This window comes from Glycine soja, chromosome 3, assembly GCF_004193775.1.
Source record: "Glycine soja cultivar W05 chromosome 3, ASM419377v2, whole genome shotgun sequence".
NCBI lineage: Eukaryota > Viridiplantae > Streptophyta > Magnoliopsida > Fabales > Fabaceae > Glycine > Glycine soja.
Window position 1 is genome coordinate 37,590,731 of NC_041004.1, and position 19,009 is coordinate 37,609,739.

The 19,009-nt window shown below is 33.0% G+C and overlaps 1 protein-coding gene and 1 pseudogene across 2 annotated transcripts; both read right to left on the minus strand.

Annotated features, from left to right (window-relative positions):
• Positions 1-2,664: 2,664 nt before the first annotated feature.
• Positions 2,665-5,413, minus strand: LOC114405237 (annotated as a pseudogene).
• A 3,444-nt stretch (positions 5,414-8,857) lies between these two features.
• On the minus strand, positions 8,858-17,361 carry LOC114406747 (transcription factor bHLH48-like). 2 transcript variants are annotated; one of them, XM_028369543.1, is made up of 7 exons: positions 16,488-17,361; positions 16,248-16,376; positions 16,039-16,104; positions 11,757-11,825; positions 10,973-11,044; positions 10,054-10,261; positions 8,858-9,152 (listed from the first exon to the last, which is right to left on the minus strand). In XM_028369543.1, the coding sequence occupies exons 1-7, from the start codon at positions 17,022-17,024 to the stop codon at positions 9,031-9,033; spliced, it is 1,203 nt and encodes a 400-aa protein (XP_028225344.1). In that variant the 5' UTR covers positions 17,025-17,361; the 3' UTR covers positions 8,858-9,030. The 2 variants fall into 2 exon arrangements, with proteins under 2 accessions (XP_028225344.1, XP_028225345.1); XM_028369544.1 differs by lacking the exon at positions 8,858-9,152 and adding an exon at positions 9,221-9,677 and having other exon boundaries at positions 16,488-17,358.
• Positions 17,362-19,009: the final 1,648 nt, after the last annotated feature.

Genomic DNA, 19,009 nt, shown 5'->3' on the forward strand with positions numbered 1-19,009 from the left:
AATCAAAATCATAAATTTTTTGAAAATGAAAAGACTAATTATTTCTATTTTAAAATGAAATGACTAACATTAAGAATTTTAAAAAATAGATAGATCAAAATTATATCAGAATTATCGAATGATGATTCTGAAATAATGATATGCATTTCGAAATTCAGTAATTGAACAAAAATAGCTATGTGATTTTAGAACAAGCGTGTAAAAAAGGTATGAATAGTAAAGTGAGATTGATGCAGGGTGTGGTGGGAGCACAAAGAGTGGACCAAAGCTGTGAAGCGGAAAAAGAAAAGAAGGGAAGTTCCACCGACAGGCATATATGGCACTTGAGAGTTGAGACAAACAATAGAAGATCACAAAGGAGATCATGCTGTTTGTGTTTGTGTCACCATAAACATCTGGCAATGCTCCTTTAGATCTCATCTATTATCTATTATAGATTTATAGTATAGTACTACATGTGATATGTAACCACATACATAAATAAAAATAAGATTATTTTTAAAATATTTTTTCTTAAAATTTGATATTATGAATAAAAATAGTCATTAAAAATAAAATTGTAATTAAATAAAAGATATTTTAAAAAAGATAACGTTAAATAAAACGAAATTAATTATATTTACTTAAATTTAATATATCAGATGACTTTTTTTATTTATATATAAATATAGAGGAAGTATATGATTTAATAAAAGCACGGGTGTACGGTTTTCTTCTAAAAATACTTATAGGCTTATTATAGGTAGCACCGATGAGATATTAGAAAAAGTATAAATGGCCTAGTTCAGATTTCATTTTGGGGTCCTTGGTTGCCACATAATTTGGCTGTCTCTGTTTTTGCTTGACCAGACAGTGACATATCATAGGAGGGGTGTGCTTCATAATTCACTGTTAGCTAGGTTAACTAGGTTAGGGTTGAGTATTTGAGTAATGTATTGACTATCTCAATATTAAATATAAAATCTATCTTTAATTCAAGTACCTGTAAAGTAGAAGAGCTACATGAGTAGGGTGATGTCAGACCAAAACAGTGAATCCTTTACTTTTCAGTAAAAAAACTTCTTGTACTAAATTTATATTAGTTCTATCAATAAAGAATGAATTAAGTTATTTACAAGAATCAAAATGTAAGTTCATTAAAAATAAAGTATTACAAATATAATGTATATTATTACTACATTTGTCTAAAATATATATTGTTCTTATTCAAAAACATATCCTTAGAACCTATTTGGTTGTCCAACAAATTTGATTGCCCAAATAATGACGAGATTTGATTTTTTTTTTATTGTCAAGATTACTTATGTGATCAATTGATTTTGAAAGATGTAAAATTTATAAACTCTAAGAGTAGATTGATTCTAAATGTAAGAGTTATCAATCTTATTAAAGCATGCTCATATTTACATTTTCAAAGTTATTCTTTATTTAAAATAATTTTTTAAATTAAATTTTAAAACATTATTTTTAAACATAATTAAATTTTCAAAACCAATACTTTTAAAATCATTTTCAAGAATTTATTAAAATTTAAAAGGAACCTAACTTTAATTTCGGACAAACTGCTTTTTACTCTCTTTTTTTCCCCTTCTCCATTACAGCAAGCTGCTTTTTTACTTAACAGATCTAGTTAGCGAACGATTTCCACACGATGCTGATCAAAGGCCTTCCCGTTTGGATGTTGAAATTGGGCTTTGGTGGGAGGCTGATCCACCTATTATAAGAACAGTGATTTGTGTTGGGCTTGCGTCGGCCGAGTTGTCCAGCAGTTGGGCTCTGCTCACTCCAGTTGGCAAATTTAGGGCCGTTGCTTCCTGCACCTCTTATCTTTTTTGGTTTCAAGAATCGTCAATCCAGAATATAAATACACTTTTTTTTTTTTTTTTTTCTAGAATGACCAATCCTAAAGATATGAAAAAAATATTCTGAAAATGCCCTACTGACATCGACCATCCTTGGGGCTTTAACAGTCCGATAATTAAAGGATGATTAAGCATTAGCCTTCTGGAGTGCTCACTGCTCATAACATAAATTCTTATTTTAATGTTGAAGTATGTATATAAATTTTTAATGTACTTGACCTATATTTTTAAAAAAAAAATAGAAACATGAATTTTATGAAATAATTCAAAAATAAATATTATCTTTGTATTATTTAATTAGAAGACAAATATTATGATATTTTAGAAAAAAACGAACCTTATAATTATAATTAATTAAAGAAAAAAATGTGTTTTTAGTTACTGTACTTTATAAAATTCTTAATTTGTCCTAAGAAATGTCAAGAACCCTACTAAAAATATCGTGAAATCTGTTTCTTAATTTTATAGTTCTTCAAATTAATTTGATACCCAACCATCAATTACTAACAAATAGTGGTATATTACAAAATGTGAAGGCACGAAGAAGCCTACTTAATACGTACCATTTTTTCTTAAAAAGTTAGATAATTAAATATACTAATAAAAAAAGGTCTTGATATTTTATAAATTTATATTATTATTAATTTAATTATAATTTATTATTTTGATGATAAACTAATGTCTTCAGTCAAAATTTTAATATTTTATCCAAGTATATGATTAAGAAATAAACTACCTGGCTTTTGAATAAAAAGTTTCTATAATCGATTAAATCAATCCAAATTTCACAAATCAATGACATTCATATTACAGATGCAGAAAGTGAAGCACTAGAACAAGATTTAACAATTGATCTCTCTCTCTCTAATTTTTTTATAGTGCAGAACAAATGCTCCTCCCTTCTTTTGAACTGTTCCCCCGTTCCCTTGATGGTTAAGCAAGCAGCCAAAGATTTGGACATTCTCCCTTTGCAGACCCAAAGTTTATAACTTGATTTACTATTTGTATACGAACCAGAATTAAAATTAAGGAAAGAGATGTTATTCACAGTAGATGGCCTAAACTCTAGAGGATTATTCCACTGCTCTAGTTGACTGTTTGACCATCTCATTTCAACTTTTTTCACCTCAAGCCCTTCAATGTGCTCCATCATCATCCCTGCAGTCCTGTGTTTTATCAACTCTTGGCATCCTGGCCTATATAGTCCAATAACCCACCAGCATAATTGGTGAACCTTCTGTAAGTGATGTCCATGTTGATGAATCTCAAATTTCTTAACAATCCTCTCTTTGAACCAGACAGGAAGATGCCATTTTCAGAATTTGCAGTAATGTTAATGAAAACTATATTTGAGATTGAAGCCTCCTTTCAGGTTGAGTCTCGTGGGCAACTCGTGACATAGATAGACTCCGCTCTCCCCCAATGGATCATAGTATCTTGTGCTGATTCATGTTTGAGAATACAATGTCACTTACATTTCCTGCACAAGGAAGTTGAAACACTTCAAATCTATGTTTTAAGGCTAGGTCTTTATAAGCACAACACAAGTTAGTATAATAAAAGCGCTCATACTAATCAGGCTCAATAGAAGTAAGAGGCTTACTAAGTCAAGAACAAGTTACAAAAATGTTCCAAGAGAAAATAAACACTGTGACACAAGGTTTCAATGCTTGTTATTTGTTGAAATATAGGGTGAGACCTACTAAATCGAGAGTAGGAACCATTACATAGGAAGTGGGACTCCCATAAATTTCAATCAATAACAAGAAAAAGTATATCAAAGAATCCATTAGTAACATTCCTCAAATGTTCAATTACAATTAAGAGATTAAGAATATGTTTGAAGAGATATTAACACAAGTTAGAAAGTCTTGTTTCATAACGAACCAAGTTAGTGTTATAGATACATGCTTTGCATTCAACATTTGGAGACAAGAAAAAATAGCATTCACATAACAAAGCAATAGTTTCTGATGCAATCATTCATCCGGAAGAGAAGTAAGAAGAAACATGTTACCTCCATCACGGATCTGGAATCCAATCCCTCTATGAGAATCAACAATAGCGATATTGTCAAACACAAAATGCTTGAAATCAAACCAACTAGCACTGCCGAGTTTAATTGCAGTCGGTGACTGTAAGGTTGTAAACAGGGCCCGTGTACTACTTTGGACAGATTGCATCATCCCCGGTATCGATGTATCCTAGATTTAACTTGATGTATCCTAAATTTAATGACATCAGACCAGATTATTTGTTTAATCTATTTGTTAAAATTAATTTTACAAAAAATTAAAAAAATTAAAATTTGTAGATTTTAATAGATTCTCTTATATTACAACACATTTTGTTTCTTTTAATACTAAGTTTCTTAAAAATGAAATTTTTTAGGAGATATATAAGATAAGTTTCGAAAATGAATTTGTAGTAAGAGTCGAGTCTTTTATTACAAATTATCAATAATTACTTTTTATCAAAAATATTTTTCATATCTATAATCTAGGTATTTTATTGGTGATGGATTCAAATCGAATAGAAATAAGGAGATTAAGAGTGTATTTGATTTGTATTTTTATTTTTAATTTTTATTTTTTGTTTTTATTTTCTGAAAACTATTTTTATTTTTAAAAGATTAAAATTTTAAAAATATGTTTGGTTTGATTTCTTGTGCTTTCAAGAAATAAAAACACTTAAAATTCAGATTTGCTTAAAATTATATTTTTTACCACCGTCTTTTTATTATTTTATTATTTTCAACGGTTGGAAATGAGATTTTATTATTTTCAATATCTAATTTATTTGAAAAAATATTTTCACTGAAAATGAAAACAAAAATTCAACCAAACATATTTTTATCACTATTTTCTATTTCCAGTAAAAATGAAAACAGAAAACAACTAAATCAAATACCCTAATGTTTTTATTTTAAAAAATTACATTGAAGCCCAAATTTTAGTAAATCTTACACAGTGAAGCTGTAAGTTTGGATGAGGAATAAGGAGGAGCAGGAATCAGAATTTGATTAAATGAAGATGCAATATTAGTAAGAAATACGAAACAGCAATAAGCAGGTTGATTGAGAGTAATGTTAGAGAGTTCAACATTGTTGCAATCGAGAAAACCGATGAGCCTAGGTCCGCATTCATCTCCTGAGCAAGCCCCAGTTTCGTTCCAACTAACCATAATGTTCTTCCTCGGATTTTCCTTCACCACGACTCCTCGGGGTATTCCTCCAGCCTCGTGCCGCCCAGGATGGTGGCCCCAGCCTCCAGCGCCACGCCGGATTTCAGGAACACGATGGCCGTCAGGTATTTTCCCGGCGCCGGGAAGGTGACGTGGCAGGGACCACCCTCCGGGCAGGAGTTGATGGCCGACTGGATTGCCGCCATGTCGTAGCGGAGGCCGTCAGCGGCGGCGCCGAAGTCGGCGACGGAGAACGTGTTGGGATAGGTGTGACGTGGCGAGAAGGGAAAATAAGAGGAACCTGGCTTCATTTCTGGATTCTCACTCTCTACGCTCCACTACCTACTCTTCTTTCATAATTAATAATTTGTATATATTATATACTATAGGTTCACTTCTTCTTCTTTTTTTTCTGGTGAAATACTATAGGTTCAGTTGACTCAAGGTATATGATTTTTTAATTTATCATATGAAGATATTATTATATTCATAATTCAACGCGCAAGACACAATTAAAAAAATTTCTCGGTCCATGATTCCATCTGATGTATTGGAAAAATACATATGCTGAATTATCATGTTATATCTTACATGTGTAAAGTGATAAATGACTAATCCTTATTCTTCGATGGAGAATCTATGATCCAGTTCTATTCAGATGAAGCTAATGTCATTATAATTAGATATATTGTCCGTATAGTTAAACAAATGAATGATTTTTTAGCTTTCCATCTTGGTGCCATTTGGATTCACAAAATGAGTAAACGGATGTGTCAAAACCAAGTCAATCAAAAAGGTAATGGGAAATGATAGGAAAATTTCTTGCAGTGGAAAAGATTTTCAAGTTTCCCCAAACAATCACCCGGATGCACGGGAAAAGCTCTGTCAATTGCCTGGTCAACTCACAATTTACAAATATGAACAATTTTGTACACTTCCTGACACAAGTAAATTATAAGTTTACTTACTTATTTAATCCTTATAAGTAAATTTGTTAATTTCTCAATTTTACATTTTAATTCTCAAAATATTATTGTTATTAAAAAATTTTAACCAACAAAATTAAAAAAATTTAACAATAAATTTTTTTTGAGAATTAAAATATAAATTTTGGTGACTAATTTTTTTTTATTAAAATTCATGACTAAAATATTCACTTATGGACTAAAAATGATAAGTTTAACAATTATAGAAATTAAACCTAAATTATATTAGTTTGCTTGAAAGGATTGAGTAAACAAAAATAAATCAAATTTGCTGAAAACCAACATAAATCAAAGGACGAATCAGTGTATTTATGGTGTCCTATTGTGGATGTAATTTGGAGCGTTAACTTTGCATATCTGATTTTTATCAAAGAGATGAAAGAGGTATTAGGATCATTGAATTTGCCAATCCCCAAATAAATAGATAAACTAGAGACTAGAGTTAGTTAACAGAGGTGAGAGCAACAATTTTTTCGATTGTATTTGAATAGTAAATTTTAACTAAGGAAAATAATTTATTAGAGAATTTAAATGTATGTAATTTAAAATTTATTGTTTTGGTGTTTTTTTATGAAAAATTTAAATTTTTGAAATTTTAAAACAGAATTTTAAACAACTAAAAATATGGAATTTTAATTTCCTCCTAAAAGATGAGAAATTGAAATTCTTTTTTTTATATAAGATTTTCTAAAACGTTTAGGTATTTCATTTATAACTTTCATCCTCTTTTATCACCTTAAAAGTTCCCGAAATCTAGTTCTCGAATTACTATTCCCTCACACCAATGATCCTCTTCTTCCAAGAAACATCATCTGAACTCGTGGAACATCAATTAGGTGTGGACGTAGGGAGACACGTAGAACTGCATCCACTAGTCTGGAGAACAACCGTCGTAATCATCACACGACAGAGGTGCTCGACGGCAAGGCCTGAGTCTTGTCTTGCACTGTTGACTGAATGTTGTGGTCGGATGTGGTGATATAGTGGTGTATGTCGATATGTCCCTATTTTCTTGCAACTTTTCATATTGCATAAGTATTTTTTTTTGCAAGTACATCAATCATATTTTTTTTCACTCTCACAATTTTTATTTTTTTTGTCTAAATATAAAACTTTAAAAATAATAAAATTTCAATGAAGTATTAAAAATTTCTAGAATTTAAAATTTTTTCCTCATCGAAAGACACTCTGGTTTCATGCGGTGAAATAAACATCTTACTATAAGCTATGTAGTCATTGAATTTACTGATGCAGGAGAAGTCGTGCGTGTTCGTTTGCGGCGATTTGTGAAGTGGCACTTAAAAGTTAAAACTATCGCCATAAAGCGTCCGCGCAGTCCCTCTTGCCTCCAAAATTTTCCACTCTTCCTTCTTCGATCTCTGGTCCAACGTACAAGTGAATTAGGACTTCGGACTTTAGTGGAAATGGGTCATGAGTTTCGGTTTTAGTTTCTTGGGCTTCACTTCAATCCACTTTATCTTCTCTAATTTTTATTTTTATTTCAATCGTAACATATAAATAACTAGTAATAATTCTTCTAAAAAAATAGTAATAATAAATTAAATAAAGCATAACATATAATAGAATAAATTAAATAAAAATAACATATAACATAATAAATTAAATAATAATAATAATTAATAATAAAAAATAGAATTGGGGTTATTCTACTCTCCAGCTTTAAGATTATGGCTTATAGTCCAACAATAATGTGCATGAGTCCATTTCAACAACATTTAAATTTTGAGATTAAAATAAAAAGGGTACGAAAACTTACATAGAGAAAAAATAGATTTAGTTCAATTAGTTAAATATGATATTTGAGTGTTGTAAATCTTTTGATATCATATTTAATTTTTATGGATAAAAAAGACTTAACAGATTAAATATTACTCAAAGTCAAAGTAGCATCTTGCTACAAATCAATGATTATAGGAGCTCAAATATAGCTTCATCCGTAAGTAGAAGTCAAGTGTCAACTGTATATAGTAATATGGCTTTGGTTGCTATTTTTGAAAAATTATAATCCCAACTGTTGAACAAAATAATAATATATCTAACAATGAGAAATACCAGTGCACCATGCGTTTATGAGATGTTTGGCTATGTGTTTATATGAAAAGTGCGTATTTAACGTGAATTATAGACTTATAAAGAGTATTTTTCATTAGACGTGAAAGAGCTTATCTACAACTAATTTAAACTTATTTTGAAACAAAAATATTTTTGTAAGTGTTTAAAAAACTTACATAATGGTAATACTTATTTAAACAAAATCTTAATTAAGTTATCTATTCATATGGGACCCGTGTCTGGCTCTTGTTCTTGCCAACATTTCTTCATGCAAATTTAATTATTGTTTATTTAAATGTAACAAGCGTTTTTCACGACATTTTTGTTTTTAAATGAAATTCAAACTTCATAAACCCCATCTATTTTGCAATTCAATATTTAGAAGTTTCTTTAGTAAGGTTATTAAACTTGAGAGAGTTTACGTAGATTCGTGAGAGTTTCATAAACTCAATTCGTGGACTCGTAAAAGTCTACTTCATATAAAAATAATAATAAAATATTTATAAATAACATATTAATTAAACATTTTAATAATGTAATAAAGCAAAACAGTAAATCATGAAATTCAGAATATTTAAATAATCAAGTCTAGTAATAATACATCATTATTGGATAATAACTTGTAAAGGTTATAGTAGTGATATATCATTCTTATAAAGATTTGATATTATTAAATGTGAGAATTTTATATTTGAGAATAACATGTTAAATGAAGGTATGTTGAATGCTAAATAGACAGAAAACAATAAAAAATAATTTACATTTTGATCTAATTTTTTTAACTTATTAACTCGTTAACTCAATAGTAAACTCGAGAGTCTATCGAGTTTACTTAGAGTTTGTAAAGTTGGTCTAGAGTCTACTAAAAAAGAGTTTACTCAAGAGTAAACTCACATAGAACAAATTAACTTGTAAACTCGTAAGAGTTAACGAGTTAACTCGAGAGTTTGATCACCATACTCTTTAGTCCAACGAAGAAAGCAATGTCTCATAGTAGAACTGAGGGGATCCGAGGGTAAGACAACAATATAAACCGGCTGCACTGCCGCTGGAATCAACAACAACCAAGAGAGTGAGAGACTTAATGCTTTGTGATTTGAATGGGAAAAGAAAAAATGCAAAAGAAAGAAAATACTGTAAGTAATTCAGAATTAAAGTAGCTTGTTCAGGAAAATCCTCGTAAAGAGCCAATCATCTAAGAGTAGCATTTAATGAACAAAGCACTCACTCCCATGATAATAGTTCAGTAACAGTCCGTTCTATGATTTTACAATCTTGAATCAATCACCTCATGGATTGAATAAACCCTATAGTTAGTATACATAGTAATTTATATAAGAATAGCATGCCAATTATTCATCTTACTTCCGGGCCAAAGAAAATCCAGGTTTCCAACCGCCTCTGACAAATAGAAGACATGGAAACCCTGCTAAATCTGGAGAGTTGAGACCACTCAAATCACAGCTAACTGCAAATACTATATTTGATATATACACTACTAGGCTAATAGCTACTGGTACGACTTCTGTACGCTTTCAGAGCTCCATCTTCAATTGATTTGAGTGCAGAGAAGCTGCAACACAATTTAAATTGAACTTGAATACATTTCAAATTTTCTTGTCCAGAAAAAAAAAAAAACTTTAAAAGATCTCAGTCCTTTGTATGTTGTATTTGAATTAACTCCTTTCTAGCTATTTGTAATTTCAATTAAGCGACTGGAATGCGTAATTTATTATCTATGAGCAATAAGTATCCTTCCAAGATCCCCATATGATTTTCATTATCAGAAATTCAGAATATCCCATTCAAAGACAGAAAACAATTCCAATCGCTATCTATTTATGAAGTCGAGGGCCAATGGCAGTAGGAACCATGATGCGACGGAGTCAGAAATTTTTTTCGATCTTGTGAGGTAGTAGACAATAATAGAGGCTAAAATCATATTCTACCTGAGTTTGCCGACGAGTCATAACTCAAAAGTGAGTTTTCCGGAGTCATGAAATTATGGTTGACTTCTTCCCTCTCCCAGAGAGGTTGGTGGAATGCATCCAATTGCCACTGCTGTTGATAATGCTGCCGGTTGCCATTGAGTGGGATTTCTGGCCACATGAGAGGTGTCACCATGCTAGGTAAGTTATTATCCATTAGAGATGCCCCCTGTAAGTTACAAAGGATATTTTAATTTTTATCAGCAGTTCTCAACATTGTACTTCATCAAAATTACACATGCCTAACTCTACGGTTCTACCTTTAGGCTTTAGCTGAACACATTTGAAAAGTCATTTTCAATTCTGTAAACCAAGCGGGGCAATCCCTACCCTGACTTAAGGATTAAGAAGTAACGACTTTAAAAATATGCCAGAGGATTTGTAATTAATGGCTAGGATGCCAGAGGATTTGTAATTAATGGCTAGGATGGATTTAGGCAATCAAGCATTCGTCTGACATGCACATTGCTCCTTAGTGCCATGTTCATCATACTGTTTCCTAGTTTCTCTGGCATGACATTGACATCCAACAGAATGGCATAAATCACAGTAAAGCATCACTTTCGGTGTCCCGCATGTACCATTTCAATTTTCAGACAACTATTAATTGAGCAAAGACAATTAAATACAACGATAACAAAATTTTGAATTTTTTATCAATTACATTTCATCTACATGATGGATAAAGCATAGAGCACCAATGGCTGCAATGGAGGCAGAATAAAAAGTGCATTATCCCTCAAATATAGGCTTTTAGCTACGCCGAGGACATTTAGAGTCTTCAGAGTTCAGATTACTCCCCCAGTCAAAATAAAAAGATAAATTGTAATTTTTTCAACAGATGATAAAATTGAGTAAGTTCAATTAATTTATAACTTACATCAGTAGCCAATAAACTGTCGAGGCTGAAATCAATTCTAGGGTTAACTGCTGCCAGTTTCATTGATAAGATCTGCAGCCAGAGCATAAATCAGTGAGATCAAAATCATATTGATGACAGTTAAAGTAGACAAAATATTTTTACAAGAATATTGTAACTTTTGAGCGAGGGCGAGCCCTGGTGCAGCGGTAAAGTTGTGCCTTGGTGACTTGTTGGTCATGGGTTCGAATCCGGAAACAGCCTCTTTGCATATGCAAGGGTAAGGCTGCGTACAACATCCCTTCCCCATACCTTCGCATAGCGAAGAGCCTCTGGGCAATGGGGTATGAAGTTTTTTATTGTAACTTTTGAGCATACTCACTAAATAAACAGATGAATAGTTCAAGGAGTATGCAATTTCAAGCCTCAAGTCCACATTAGGAGGTGAGAATAGTAGGTAGACCCATTAGGAAATTTGTAAGTAGATTACAAGTCATATAGTCCAAAATAATATGACCATAACTGCTAATGCTTAATGCTTGCTTACAGTTACAGGCAACCAATATTTGTTCCAAATAACCCCCAAATCCTTCTAGTATACCACACTAACTTAAGAAGGCAAAATATCAAATTTTAAGGCACCAAAAGAATTCAGAATTTGCAAAGTAAACCAGACCCTTTCTTTCAAAAAAACTTAAGCATAATCCATAATTTTAATTGAGAACCAAATAGATAATAATTAACAAGCATAGCCTGCTCATTGTAAGAATATATATGCAAAATGTCTGCAATGTGAGAGTCTGACCTCCACTTGACGCTGTAGAGATTGCACATGGTTGATGATTTCATCCAGAACCATTGCCGTCCCTGATATCTGCAGAGTAAATCAATTCATGTCAGCTATACTTGACCTACATTAGCTATTTCGAGAATATTAACACAATCCAAAGGCACTACAAAATGTCAAAATCGTAGAGTGTCTCTGTAATTAAGGCTTCCATATCAAACAAAAACAGGGGCTCATTTATGGAACAAGCCTAAAGCCTGTATGCAAGTGTGAAGAAAATGGTAGTACATGGTAATTGGGCCAGAATGAGAGAATAAATTTTTGGTAATAACTTATTAACTTATACTTATACGAATATACCCGATTATTCATCCCCCATGCTCCGAAATATTACAGACTAGAATGGTTTAAATAATACTTCAATATCATCAAGAAAGAATGAAAGATGCATGGTAAATTTTCATGCATTGCAGCAAAGCCCTCCAATCTCTATTTATGGCATCATATTGTTCACAACTCAATTTAAAACCAACCCATAAATGTGATTTCAATCTGTTAAGTGTTTGATGTTGATATAAACACTTGAAATTTAATTTTCCATGTCATAACCTGTTCTTTTGGGATAAATCTTGAGGTATGTATTTCGTTTATGTTAAGGTGACATTATTATTATTATTATTATTATTATTATTATTATATTAAAAATGAGTTTAGGTGACATTAATTTGATCGTACAATTGACCCCAGCCAGTTAGGTGAAAGGTCTGCTGGCTGGCAGTTGCACTCCAAAAGTACGCATTCTTTTCTCGACCATTTTCTTCATCCCATAAATGATGGATACCAAACTCGTAAAGATAACGATACCATCACCGCCAAAAGATGGATTATATTTTAATATTTCACTTGCCAAAGGGACCCATGGTTATGGATACTATACTAGTTAGAAGTTCTAGTAGAACCTCCCCCTGCCCCCCATTCTCTGTCTCTTCCGCCCCACCCGCCCACCATTCTGTCTCTTAAATAAGCCAGAAGGCCGAAGAAAGGAACGATAGGGGACTACCAAAATTGTCGTGTATAATCATCCATGACGTGTTTTTGTGTATGCATGTATTGTCCTATTCAATGAATGACAATGACCTTATCACCAAAAAATTACCACTTTAATATATGTATTATTCTACTGCTACATGCAATTTTTTAGGAGTACTAACTATTTTTCTGCATTTTGTTAAATTATCTGTTTTTAAAATATTTAAGTCAAACTTAAACTCAACTATTTAATAAAATACATTTTAGAAAAATAGTAATGGAAAAGCTGAAGAGAGCAATAGATACTCCGTGTGGAAGAATGAACAGAGCGTACGCCCAAAACAAATGTTAGAGGAAATTGTTATGTGGATGAACGAAGTTATCATTACTTGGGCTTTTTTTACCAAAGTACACCGGAATATTCTCAGCCTATACCGAATTGTTTGGCATAGGTTAATATTTCGGTAGTTACAGAGGTAGTTTTGAAACAATTTGCTAGTAGGATGTTAATTTTCCAATGCTAGCAACAGACAACATCTTTTGTCATCTCACCTAAAGCACAACTACACTGGCAACAGTGGAACATAACAAAAGGAGTCACGTCTTCTTGCAAGAGTGCAATTGATTAAACGACTACTGGTGTTTTGATTGTCATTTGGCAAACCATAATTGAATCTAACCGAAAAGTACCTTTTTCCACTTCTACTCAAAGTCTCAAACTATGGTCTACGACCCAAAATCATGTTAAAAAACATGACTATGCCAAACATATTTGTGGATAAAAGTCAATTTTCTACAAGCCAAGGTTTTGGGCGTGCAAACTGTAATTCAAATATGCATCAAAGCAGGCTAGACATAGGTCCACGTTGAGTCAGATTTGGAAAAATAAAAATTAATTGATCCAATAAATTGAGATTGGGTTGAGTTAGATAGGGTTCAACATATATTAACCTAATAGCTTACTCAATTAGATTGGATTTAACATAATTCAACCCAATGCAACTTGTTGAACTAGACATAATTCAACCTTTTTTAGTTGGATGCAACTGGATTGATTGGGTTTGATGAGTTAGTCAAGTTAGTCCAAATTGATAGTGTAAAACAGTTTTATACTATAAGATGACCATTAAACTCTAATTTTAATATTAGAATAATATCTTATTTTACTAATTTGTTAAAAAACATAAATTAAAAGCACAAAATATTCCATTCAACCAAAAGGCAAGTAATAAATCCATGTCTACAGATACTAAAATTACACTATCTTGAAAGTATGAAATTAGTTACATTTTCTTGAGCTTGAGTATGAACACCAATGCTCTATTTCCTATTTAAACACTACCAATTATCATCCCTACCAATTATTCCACCTTCTGTATTCCTTCCTTTATTCTTTCCTTTTTCTTTATTCAACCGGCAGTGGCCCATGATGAAGTAAATCAGCCCATTTATTTATTATTTTAAGGTTCACTTTGACATTGACTGAGATGCATGTCCAAGTGTTGGCAGCTCAATCACCACCCCTACTAACTATTGAAAACTCGAATAAATTCAGTTTAATTTACTAATTGTTGTTTAAATTAACTCATTTTATATAAAAAAATCCATAAATTCCTGAGAAATATTTAAAGTACATTTTTAAATTATTCTTTTTCAAACATTTATATATATACACACACAAATAATTGCCAGTGTTGGGGCCTTCACCACGTGACAGCACTTGGTGAAAAGCACTAGTGCCGTTTTGTAAAAAGCCATGTGGAGTTAAGTCTTTTCTTAAGTACTGCTTGCTACATGGTGAAAGCCCTATTTTTTTTAATTTTTTTTTTCTGTTTTTCCATGCATATCAGGCTTTGATATTTTTTTCATCACATAAAAACTCAAAAGGTGGTGCATTAATTGTATGAAAAAAAAAGTATGCCTTTAACCGAGTGACAACACGTGTCCCATTATCTTATCAAGCGTAGTCTTGTAAAGACGCCAACTTCACGTGGCTTATACATGATTACACATGAAGCTGCGCCTTAAGAGTTGTCCACTTAGACTGTTCAATGAAACAGGAAAATAAATCAAAGAAAAAAAATAATAGTAGAAGAAATAGAAAGATAAAGTAAAATAAATAAATAAAATATTATTTCAATTGTTAGAAATATAAAAGAAAAAGTGATTATTTTACTTATTTAAATAAGTGGAAGAGTAAGTAAAAATAAATAAATTATACGAATTTTTTAATACTAATTAAAAAATAAATTTTTAGTATATCATGTAGTTTATTGACATAAATTTATTTATAATTTTTATATTACAAAAAAATCTTTAATTTTAAAAAGTTAAACAATCCCACTTTAGAAAGAAAAGTTTTATATGTGGAATTCACACAAAAAACTTTTTTCCTTCTTATTTTTCATATCAACCAAATAATAAAATTATTATTTCCATCCTAATTCATTCTTTTTGTATTTGGTTTATCTTTATTTACACTCGAGTAAAGATAGAATAAGAGAATATAAATACCCTCAACGTCTCAGCTGACGAGAGACTCTTAATTAGCAATGTTTAAGGCTTGCTTATCCGTGAATAATCCATCTTTTTTGTCTGGGTTCAAGGTATGTAGGCTAAGCTCTATTTGATTGGATGGTACACAATATTGCATCTTAAAGCTCAGCCTATGAGCTTCCAGACTTTTTTTTGGGTCAGGACTAAAATATGGGCTAGGGTACACAAGTGGGGTGCCTTCCAGCCCTTCCTACTGTTTTTTTTTTTAATAAAAAAAGGCCCCAAATTATTTAAAACAAATTTAAAATTATTGTAATTTGTTATTTCCGAAAGTGACCAATTTGTTCAAAAAGCCCCCCTTTACTTACCTCGCTCGCTCTATTCAGGTTAATATCGTAGAAGATCTTAAAGTAAAGAGTTTAACTAAACTAACCTTCGAAAAAAACTTGTAACCACTAACCAGAAAGAAACCATCCAAAAAGGCAAAAGAAAAAGAGAGGGTGAAATTACACAAATGCCATGTTTGACACTAGGTGCCAGTGGTCGCTTCTCTTGATGTAAAAGCAATCACTTTGTTTAGAGGGGTTGAAAAGGTGACAATGACAAAAAGCGTTGTTTTAGCTCGTAACCTAGATACATAATTACACTTTTGGGAGAAAAATTAGACGGAAAAGGATGGCATAATCCAAAAGAACGAACAAAGCACAATTAATTAATTCTAGTAACTAAGGGTTTAAGGTTTTAAGGTTAAGACCACAAAGGAAGAGAGACCGACCTTGTCGCAGCCTGGGACCAGCTCTTGCAAAAGCTTCATGCGAGCGTTGATCTTCTCTCTCCTAGCCTACAACAGAGACGCAGTAGTCAGTTATACACTTATACCATAAAATAATAATAATTAAAAAACATTAAAATTTGGCAAAATTATAAAATACACTAAAGTGATCGAAGTTAAGCAAATTAATTAGTGATTAATCAAGCGTTTACCCTTTCTGCCAAGCTATGGCTATCAGTGGCTTGACCTCGACGAACTCGAACATGAACGTAAGGAAGCTTCTCGCCGTCACCGGAGGTCTCATCGGCGATGCTTTTACTCTTCTTCGACGATCCTTTAACCTGGATTCCACAAAATCGTGTATTAGTTCACGTTTTGAGCATTCAATTCTACGGTGAACAGAAACCCTAATTCTCCAATTTGCTGCAATCAGGGAAAGTAAGTAACGTTACTGTTAGCTTCTTCTCTCGCTCCTTTCTCTTGGCGGTCCTCTGATTGTTGTTCTCCACCGCGGGATCCGAAATGCAACCCAGCCTCGAGCTCGAGCACGGGTTCGAATCGGTCTCCTGTGGCTCGTTCTTCACTCTATCCAAATTCGAAACGGAACCGGTCCCGGCCGGAACCAGGCACGCCTCCTCCGGCGGAAGCGGCGAGTTCTCGCCGGCGAACACAGAGAACTTCGCGGCGCGTTCGATTAAGGCGGCGTTGGAAGGGAAGGTTAAATTGCTGCCGAAAGAGTTGGGCAGGTAGGGTTTCTGGTTCGCGCTGACGTGGCAATTAGGCGGTTTCCGAGCGCTGTCGGATTCCGGCGAGTGAAGGAGCTCCACCGCCTGCGTCGGCGGGAGTTCAAGCAGCGCGGTGAACGAGTTAGCGTTTTCCGGCGCCGGCACCGGCGCCATGATTCCCTGAATTTCTTCGTTGAATTGAATTGACTCGAGCGTAGCGCCGTCATGCACGGATCCGCGCAATCCTCCCGGAGCTTGGTCCATTGAGCGAACAAAACGCAGCGTAGAAGGTCCAATTGAACCGTACACACCTCAAATTTTGTCTTAATTGGAAGAATTATGAACCGTAACAGTGTTGAAATTGGAGAGAATGAGAAAATGAAGAATGTGTGTGGGGAATTTTGTTATGAGTGAGAGATAGAAGAAGCAAAGCTTCAATGGCGGTCAATGAAATTCTCTCTCTCTTTCTTTCTCTTTCTCTCCGGTTCTGTGATTCTGTCTCTGAGATTGCTTCTCGGCCATTTGAAGTACTGCGAAAGCAACGTTGCTACGCTACGGTTACTCTACTACTGTTGAATCATACGAGTACGGTTCCAGCCATACAGTTTCGTTGAGGTAAGGTTAAAGGGTAGGTTGGGACCACCACCCATTGAGGGCCCCATCATCTGGGAATATCATTTTATTTTATTTTTTATTCAGAAATATTATTGATTTCAGTTCACCGTTGATTTCGTTTCGTTCTTTTTTTACCGCACAATCTGTTTCCTCCTTTTTACGATTACGGAGATTCGACAGACCAACAGGTCCGTGGATGAAAAAGAAGCCCGTTGGAGCATTCCGTATCCTAATGTGATTGACATTGTAGAGCAGTTTTTGCTATATTTGGGCCATTGAAAGCACTTCTTAATTCATTCATTATTTCTTTCTGGAAGTTTATCACCTTGCCTAATCTCGTTCCTTCAATAATTTATTGTTTCCGCAATAACGTGCTTCACATGAGCACAAGGTTAGCGCTAAGATTCGTCTAATCAAAAGGTTTACCTTTGTTTTTAATATAAGGGCTCAATGGTAAATTTAATTTGATTTTAATGTTATGAAATTGTGTGTTTGAATCTGATTGTAAATTCACGTTAAATGACTAAGTGAGTATCATTTTGCTTCAAAAATAATGCATCATCCATGTTAGGACACCCTATCAAACACTTACTATTTGAGTGTAAAAAAGTTTCATATTATCATTTAATATCAATTTGATTATGTTGATATATTATTTAAGACTTTATATTATATGCACTTTTAATGTAAGATGTTTCTTTTTCCTTCTTTTTTTTTAATAAAGAGCGTTCATAGGTTGTTATTCATTATCAAAGTTTGAATAAAATTAGGAATTAATTAAATCAAAGGCTGACTAGCTTTAAATTTAGCACCATCCCTAAACAATTGACAACTTCATTTGGTTGTGCATGAGCGAATATAACAGTTTAAAATGTTTTTCAATTTTTAAAAACAAGATTAAGTGAATACCCAAAATTGTAGTCATTTTATTTCTATCTTTCCATACATAACCGAAGAATGGAAAAGATTCTTCAAGAGTCTCAGGTTCCAAAAGTGCATGATAAATATCGCCAAAGCCCAATACTGCAGAGGAAATTAAGTGAAACTCTGCTTTACGTAAAGTTGTCAGAGTACGCTTAACCTCTGGATTTGAAATTACTGCTTATATACCCGATATTGGCCATAATTTACAAGAACATTATGTAGTCTTAGTAAGAGGGGGAGGGTTAAAGATTTACCCGGTGTGGATATCACATTGTTCGAGGAACCCTAGATGTTGTCGAAGTAAAGGATCGTCAACAAGGGCGTTCTAGTGCGTTGTAGATTCTTATCCAAGACTTGTATCATTTGAAAATGCCATGTGAATCGCTAGAAACATGTAAAGTGTGTGGCTAACCCAATAACGAAAGTTTCGTAAGGGAACTGGAGCAGGCTACCATGAGACAAGATTTTCTTTCTAAAGAAATTCGATTCGGAACTACGATATGTCCAAGGTCCAATATGGAAAGAATTTCAGAGGTTTTCCTTGACTTTGTCTGTGTCAACAATGAAGGACGTCACCAAATTCATTGTTTATGAAGTTTGTTGAGATCAAGCAATCCACCATTTGCTTGCGATCTAACTCTATAATCACATGGTAGAAGTTTAGCGTAGAGACCTAATTGATAGTTGTTGGAGCCCTATTGTTTCAACCT